This window comes from Bactrocera latifrons, unplaced genomic scaffold, assembly GCF_001853355.1.
Source record: "Bactrocera latifrons isolate USDA-ARS-PBARC rearing strain unplaced genomic scaffold, ASM185335v1 scaffold_73, whole genome shotgun sequence".
NCBI classification, from domain to species: domain Eukaryota; kingdom Metazoa; phylum Arthropoda; class Insecta; order Diptera; family Tephritidae; genus Bactrocera; species Bactrocera latifrons.
In genome coordinates, this window is record NW_017537412.1 from 1013595 (window position 1) to 1022367 (window position 8773).

An 8773-nucleotide genomic window follows, 5' to 3' on the forward strand; every position below is an offset into this window, starting at 1 on the left:
CGGTTGGGTCTAAATAAATACTTAAGATTCGTTCAAAAGCACCTTACAAAAGATCAGATGAATCGGGTTTACAGCCAGCACGGGCCCATGGGTATACTATGGTCATTTGAGCTAATCAGGACATTAGGAAAATATGCAACCTTAAGTCTTAAGTAGCGATTCCCATTCACTGTAACGTGCCGGTCTTGATCATCATGGAAGAAGAACAGCACCAAACCGTAATTTTTTCGGGATGCAATGGTGACTCATTGATACCTCAAATCTCTTTATTAAAAAAAAATTGTGTAGCTCTTTTTGTAAACCCCGTTCTTAAAGTTGAGTCCACTGACTCTAAATTTAGTTAGTAAATTTTAATAATTTCGATTTGTTATTGGAACCATGGTCAAATGTCAAACTTTACAGAAGAGAAATGGCAAAAGAGCGGGAAAAAGTATGGCGTCCTTTGCTGTTCCTATCGGTCTACTTTGTAAAATTTTCAAAAACGTCTGTCTAGAGTTAGAGATTACCTTAGCGATAGAGAGATGTACTGCTGTGAGTAAAAATTAGAAAGACTTTTAAATTTAAATCTCGCGCGACAACCCATTCGTCGAAATATTTTGTTTTTACTATGTTGGTATGACTGTCGATGACATCTCTGCCGAATTCATAATTTTGGGAAAGTCTTTCAATGATAATTGCTTGTCGCGAGTAAGTATTTTTGATTGGTACAAATAATTCAAAGAGAGTGGAAAACGCGTTTACGACGAACCATGTCCAGACGACCAAATAAAGGAATTGGTGGTTGAGAATCGACGATTAACAGTTAGAGCTCTTACTGGCATCTTTGGAATTTCGGTAAGATCAGTGAATATAATTTTTAAAGATTATTTGGCCTAAGAAAAGTGAAGGCACAAAATTTTTTCGGCGTCACGTTAACGTCTGTGAAACAATGCTTTCCGACTACCAGAGTCTTGGAGCTATGTTTACGACCTGGAAACAGACTATCAATCGCCCGATTATCGTGACAAAGGTGAGCCGGGACCGAAAAGAACACGTTAAGCAGATCAAAAACCAAGGTAATGTTGACAGTTTTCTTCGATCATGGAGGTGCACGGCTGCAACTTCGGAATCGTTACGGAAATAATTGGAATTTTGAAAAATACTTTTAAGGAGATATTTTTGATCAGTTAAATCATCCAATTATGAAAAAATTTTCGATTTTTTCTTATTTTTAGACATGAATACCCAAAAAGCCTAATATCACGAGAATCAAATTTTTTGAAATATTCAAAACTGAATAATTTGAAACTCCTCACTGTAGGGTAAGGTATTCAAACAGACAAAATCACCAAAAAAAAAAAACAGTGTGTTGAAAGACTTAATGATATGCCTATAAACTCTATGATTGCATATAAATACATGTCAAACCCACTAAAACATAATTAGGTCTTCAAATAGCACGTGCGGAGTATGCTTATACATATGTACATAAGCACGGATATAAAATATTGGCATTACTTGAATGATCGAACAGCAAGTGGCTGTGCAGTGGGCGGCAACTTTTGGTGAGGGACAAATTTTGGCAAATTTAAATTCAAGTCCAATATCTACGAGTATTCGGTATATGCAAACAAACAGTTGAAGGTCCTCTAAACAACTGTGAGCAATTAAAAAAATTTATAGCAAAAACATGAATTTAATATAAAGTAGTATAAAAATAATGCATGCAGGAAATATTAAAAATTTTTTTATAGCCAACAGTGTATGACTTTTCCTTTTTTAATTAATCAAAATAAATATTTGACATACCAGCCAAGGAAAACAACAAACACAAAAAAATAGTAAAATAGATAAAGAAAATACGTAAGCGGTAAAAAGTCAGCAAATGCACAAATAAAAAAAAAGTATAATATTCAAATGCGAAACATAACGGTTGTGATTTTTTCAAACACTAAACTAGTTTGAGTCCAAGTTTGGCATTCGCTAGTCGCGCACCGGTCAGTAGTAGAAATTACAATATATATAATATCTATAAGCAAACCAAATGCAAGCAACTTTTCATATAACGGTAACCAGAACGAAAAGCGCTCTAAATGAAATTTCAACAAAATCTACAATCGCATTTAACACCCGAATGGCGTACACAATACATCGATTATGGCGTAAGTGTGCACACTCATTGAAACTAACCTAAAAAATTCGGCTGCTTTCACTTAATTCTACACCCCCCTTTACCCCTACTTATATACTTATGCAGTTCATGAAGCAAATGATACTCGAAGCGGTTGAGAATGCGCCAACCGCCAACAGCGCCGAGCTAACGGAACATTTTACACAGTTTCAGCAAAAATTCTTTGAAGTTTGCGATAAGGAGTTGGAGAAAATCAATTTGTTCTACGAAGCGAAATTGGCCGAGATCAATCACAAGTACACATTACTACGCGATGAGATGAAGTTGGCCGAAGAGACGGCCGGCACGGTGTTGTTGGCGCGTCCATCGATACGCATTAAAAATCATCAATATCGACAAACGATCGACTTGACTAGAATATTGACGCGACATGCGACACACGATTTCAAGGCGGCCTTTAGTGAGCTCTACTTGAACGCGATACTCTTGCGCAACTATCAGATTTTGAATTATACCGGCTTTCGTAAGATGCTCAAGAAGTACGATAAGGTAAAGTAGAAAAATTTTCATATTAAATGCCTGTTCTTTTTAAATCGCTCCTTGTAGCGCATTAGTGGCAGAGCCGGCTATCACTATTTAACCGGGACAGTGGATAAAGCGGTATTTTATACGAATCGTGAAACTAAAGTGCTTTTGAAAAAAATCGAGGACATTATGACATACAATCTGGAGCATGGTAATCGTCATAAAGCTATGGAGCGGCTTCGTGTGCCGCCGCTCGCTGACAAATCCCATCCATGGACCTCGTTTCGTACTGGTTTTTCTCTGGGTGCACTTATTATACTCGCAATCTTGGTTGTTTTATCGTGTGAGTATTATTGGCGTGCTGTGAGCATTCGCTACTGTTCGTTTCAGCTTTTTTGTTATACTATTGCAACATGTTGCTACAGAGTATAAGAGTTTTGTTCAGCGAACGGTTGTCGGGATCAGAAGAGTTGAAATTCGAATGACTGTCTGTCCGTCCGTATGTTTGTTCGAGCAAGCTATAAGTTGAGTAGAAATTAAGATATCTAAATGAATCTTGGTACTGGTGTTGCATGGCAAAAAGCGACGACGACTTCGTAGATGGGCGATGTTCACAAAACTCCATTAAACCACAATCTATAAAGTGCCATAACTAAGCACTAAATTAAGATATACTATCTGAACCACTTAAGGTACAATATCCAAATTTACTCAGCACCTTTCAATCGATGAAAACAGATGTTAACCTCGTCTTCACCATATAAATGTTCCCTTAAAAACCATTAAAAGCGAGGAAAACCAATAAATAAATACGCCAGAGGCATTAAATTTTGCATCTGGGATAGAGAACTTTATAGGAGGGGGTTAAAAATTAATGATAAAGGTAGCACATTTCGTTGAAAACCCACATCTTAGGACCTACTCGACTGATATACAACAAATATGGTATATAATATTACCTTTACATTCCTATGGTCCAAACGAAATCGGGGTCATCTTTGTTCCTAAAATGGATAAAATTGGGTGAAAACGTGCCCTAGACCCTAATATATATAGCTTACAAAGCTTGTGCACCCTAAAGAATATCCCTGGCTTTAATCGTGGCATGTTGCAAGTGTATGAAATGTTCGGTTGTACTCTAACTTAGTTCTTCCTTACTTGTGTCGACTAGATTTCATTTAAATTGAAGTGAATAGTTAGAAAAGTCTGCAAGAAGTAGTGTTAGTAGTAGAGCCTTCAGGTGTGCCAACTAAAAGCCATTGTTAAAAGAAAAATTTTAAATCGAAAGCCATACTTAACAGCATTTCTATCACATATCGATACAATAGATTCTTCTTTCACTGGCTTAGATCAGTTAATGGCCATTTAAAACCCTAAGCAAAGATAAAATTCGTTACCAGTTCCGTGCTATTAGTTCGAAAACATTACTTTGGCAGTAAACAATTTTCTAGGCAGTTAAATCTTTGCAGAAATCTTAATGATTATTATTAAATTTTAAAATTTTCCTGCCAGTCACAATGAAAGTCATCGACGTGGATGTGGTAACATGCGTGTTACTTTTTCGTGGTCCTTTTACGATGATTTTCTTTCTGGGACTACTCAGTTTGAATTTCTACGTTTGGCGCTATGTGGGTATCAATCATGTGTTGATATTCGAATTGAATCCTCGAAACTTTTTGGCTGCTGTACAAATTCTTGAGATCGCCGTTGTATTCGGTTGCATATTATCGCTGCTGACACTCGCTTTCCTACATTCCCAGTACCTTGGCATGCCACCGTATGTGTTTCCGCTGGCTATGCCAATAATAATGATTGTCTTTCTCATCAATCCAATACGCATATTTCATTATAAATCGCGCATGTGGCTACTTCGCTACTTGGTAAGTGCATTAAGATCCCATATACCTATTTAATAATAAATTTTAATCCAAATGTGTTTGCTTTTTTATCATGTCTAAGGGTCGCATTGCTTGTGCACCTTTCTTTCGAGTCGTCTTCGTGGACTTCTGGTTGGCAGATCAGTTCAATTCACTCGTAGCACTGTTCGTGGACTATAGTCACATTATATGCTACTACACGACGCCATTCGATTGGTATCATGCCAAAGAGCCGACTACTTGCCATATAAAACAACGCTACACGGCGTTGATACGAGTATTGCCTGCTTGGTTTCGTTTCGCACAATGTTTACGACGCTATCATGATGATCCTGAAAACGCTAAGAAGCATTTAATCAATGCCGGCAAATATTCAACTAGTTTTTTTGTGGTGTTTTTCGATTTCATGGCGAGAAACTATGAAGGTAAGAAAGCAGAATGTGATTTGTGAAGGATAGTGATTAAAGGGGGTGCGATATATTTGGTGGCGTTACGAACAGTAATTAAAAATCTCTTTTCCTTTTTTCTGTAAGCTTCTTACAACAGCCGACTGGATAATCCATTTATCTGGTTGTGGATATTAGCTGCAATCGTTGCATCAACATATGGTTTAGCGTGGGACTTTCTAAGAGATTGGGGTATCTTCAGTACGGATTGCGGCGAACATAAATATCTACGTGCGCAAATTCTCTACAAACCGGTTAGTATATTTTAAGTGAAATAAGAGGCTCTGGCAACTATTATTTGTCTTTAAATCTTAATATTTCTTAACGTACAAATTTTCAGAGTTTCTACTACTGCCTGATTGTGGAAAATCTTTTGCTGCGTTATCTGTGGGCATATGTATTCGTGTTGGACGCATCAAATGTGGTCAGCCAAAGAGTCATGGCACCTATAGCGGATATATTGGAAGCAATACGGTAAATGGTCATTACAATACATCTTATACCGTACTATATTTGTCAGTATTTTTCCCTTAGTCGTTTCCTGTGGAATTTCATTCGTTTGGAGAATGAGCATCTCAACAATTGTGGCCGGTTTCGTGCCGTCCGTGATATCTCAATTACAGTTATTGAACAGCCCTATCGTGGTTCTTTTGCGCCTATTACTGAACCCCCTGATAAATCTGTAAACAGTTGGAAAGGTCGTGTTAAACTGAAAATTCAAAGTGATTCTAAACAGGTTGTCAATGTTGTATAGTATTAAAAAGAATAGTTTAAAGTTTTGCTTAATTGTAATATAATTAATATATGAATTGAGTAAGCATAAAAAGTCATGATTATCAAAAACAATTGTATTATCTCTTTTGAACTTGTTCTTAAATAGGTCTTTAGACATTCAATGTTATTGTAAAATTATTTAAATTCAAAATTAACTCAAAGATATATAAATAAATAATTATAATATTTAATACATTTAGCAAATGAAAACATATTTTACATAATTATATCGATAAAGTCAAAATTAACAAGTAAGGAAGTGATAAGTTCGGCTGCAACTGAACATTTTATACTCTTGCAACTTGCAACGATCAATAATATTGACCAATATAATCAGTATGAAGTCACCTGGAAGTTCGAAAATCTTTATAATAGATATATTATATTTGGGCTCAGGGAAGTATTGACCCGATTCAACCCATTTTCGGTACACAGAAATACTATTGTCAGGTAAGATTCCAGTCTAAATTTTAATTCCATATCTTACACATTACGATATTTTCGGTCAAAAGTCAACTGTATATACTGGGGTCCACACTTTTGTTACCTAGGGGCTTGAACAGTTTTGGTTGCAATTTCGCGATTTTTGGTCATAACTTGTATCAAATTTGACCGTTGTTGTCAGTTAAAGAGTTCGAGTTGTAGAAGTTGAACCGTACTACCTTTATTTATTTTCTCCATTTGGTTTTTTCATTAAAATTTAGTTAAATTTAACTATGATTTAGTTTTGTTTTAATTATTGGTATAATGGATGGTGTGAGACAACTCTAACAATTCATAGGAAAGCCAGCCAGCCAGAAGACAATCTTATTTAAACACATGCGTTGACTTTTCATTAACTACGCATGTGGCCACGTACTCCTTACCACTCAAAATTTTCAAGTTACGGGAATATTTGACAACACTTTATACCGGAACTTTGTGCGGTATAGAATTTTTTTATTTAAAAATAATTTAATGACATGTAATTTACCAAAAATAATTAAAAACAAAACACATTCTGACAAAATCATATGAAAGTTAGCGAGCTTTACAAAATTAGATCTAAATATAAGAGACTGGCTTGCAATGAAAAAATTATGTTTTATAATTCTTTTAATTTAATTTCATTTACACTATAACTAAAATTGATGTTTTCTTTTATTTTTTTTTTTAAAATTGAACAAAATCACGAACGAACTAAAAAGTCTGAAGAAAAATTTAAGAATACTTGTATAGGGGTAAGTTTCGCGTGGCCACAACTGTAATTAGTTATTCCAGTTAATGCAACCATATTTAATGGTTTCAGCCCCTACTAGTTATAAACCATAATTAAGTTTAYAAAGCTTAAGCTCACCTTATCATAGCACCGCATCAATTAATGAAACCAGCGCCATCTACTGCAACTTTAGGAGCGATTTGTTTCAGTACAATTTTGTTACAACCGACCGATTTACCGATTAAATTTGATGTTAATTTTTATTAGCACTTTTAATTTACACACAAAACACTTGCACTTATTTAAACACGAACTCTCTGCTTTCTTTGGCTCTTCYTCTTTAATATGAGCCAATATTTCACGCACTCACTCATTCAACTAAAAGCACTGCCTACGCGGCCATTTTGAATGCACTTGTGGCTTCACTTTTCTGCAGCACATACACTTTGAATAACCTCGGCATATTTTACATTTAAAGCAAGCRCTTTTATTTATTACACTTTACACATGCCACACACAACACTTTTAACACTGAAACACTGAAATTTATTAAATTAGATTATTTTATCACAATGCAAATTAGATTTTCACTTTGACTGCTTTTTCACAACCGCACGCTTGAACTTCAACTCGAATACTGAAGGTTCGTGCATTCACTGGAATGGTACTTTTGGAAGTTTGGTTTTTGGAAATAGCACAGTGGCCTCCRCGCGGATGTGCTCTCTTTGTCGTTAACACTTTTCTCGATTTCCGTCTAAACCGGAAAATGAAAAAGCGAATGTTATCGAAAAATTACCAAAAAACATCTAAACTTTTTAACAAAATTTCAATGTAAATTATTGTAAAGTAGAATTTTGGTATTTAATGAAGATAATACGGAATCAGTAAAATTTAGGAAAATAATTATTCATATTAAAAATTTTCAACTATAAATACTAAAAAATGATTAATTTTAATACAAAATTCCATATCATTACCAATGATCTGAGTTGCAAATAATGCATTGAAAAAATAATTGACATAATATAAATACTATCTTTATACTCAGAACAAGGTAATTACCATGAGCTTGCCACAAAGTTTGTAACACCCTTAAAAAGAAAAACCTTATACAAATGAAGGTACTGTGAAATTCCCCATTACGGACTGTCCGGATAAATTTCATGAATACTACGTTTTCATTAATATTTTCAAATAAAATCCATTCCTATAGCCACACATGAAAACATTCAAAAACCAGACACGGACGCTATTTTAACAATATTTCGTTCCAATTATTTCTGATAAACGGACAAGATTTCATAAAATCTGTAAAGAAAAATGTGTACCAGTCATAGTTCCCGTCTTTTTAATTCTGCGACAGTCAAACAAATTGATTTAAGCTGCCATGGTGTGCTTCGCGGTGGCTTAACGGAAACTAATGGAATAATTGTCATTAATTCACTCCTGTCTGACATTGGCTCGTATTTATTTAAAATTAAGACGTAGGTTTCCGATTATGAAGAATTTCACTGTATATAAATAATCAGCGTGCGCTCAGTGTTCTGTATATAGGCATACTAGTCTCTGAGTTTTCGAGATATCGCTCTGAATTGGGCCACTCTAGTAACATATAGCTGTCAAACTATTTTATTTGACAAGATATCTTCATGAGTTAGGTTTTGAATTTACCATTCTGATTATACAATTAAATTAAAAAATAAAATTTTAAATTTTTGTACCGAAATATTTTAGATAAAAATTTAATTTCACAACAATTAGAATTAAAAATTAGAAAATCTAATAATTTTTAATTAAAATATTTGCAATACCGACTAGTAACCATCTGAAATAAAGCAGTTAT

At 34.6% G+C, this 8773-nt stretch overlaps 1 protein-coding gene across 1 annotated transcript; it reads left to right on the forward strand.

Annotated features, from left to right (window-relative positions):
* The first annotated feature begins 249 nt into the window (after positions 1-249).
* On the forward strand, positions 250-5804 carry LOC108976107 (xenotropic and polytropic retrovirus receptor 1 homolog). The gene is made up of 9 exons (XM_018945019.1): positions 250-1055; positions 1940-2141; positions 2237-2659; positions 2717-2978; positions 4148-4515; positions 4595-4937; positions 5046-5212; positions 5299-5432; positions 5493-5804. The coding sequence occupies exons 2-9, from the start codon at positions 2073-2075 to the stop codon at positions 5710-5712; spliced, it is 1986 nt and encodes a 661-aa protein (XP_018800564.1). The 5' UTR covers positions 250-1055; positions 1940-2072; the 3' UTR covers positions 5713-5804.
* Positions 5805-8773: the final 2969 nt, after the last annotated feature.

Coding starts and splice junctions, on each gene's coding strand:
- LOC108976107 (XM_018945019.1), top strand. CDS start 2,073: ATGAAATTTCAACAAAATCTACAATCGCATTTAACACCCGAATGGCGT. Junction 4,516..4,594: donor TGTGGCTACTTCGCTACTTG/GTAAGTGCATTA, acceptor ATCATGTCTAAG/GGTCGCATTGCTTGTGCACC. Junction 4,938..5,045: donor CATGGCGAGAAACTATGAAG/GTAAGAAAGCAG, acceptor TTTTTCTGTAAG/CTTCTTACAACAGCCGACTG.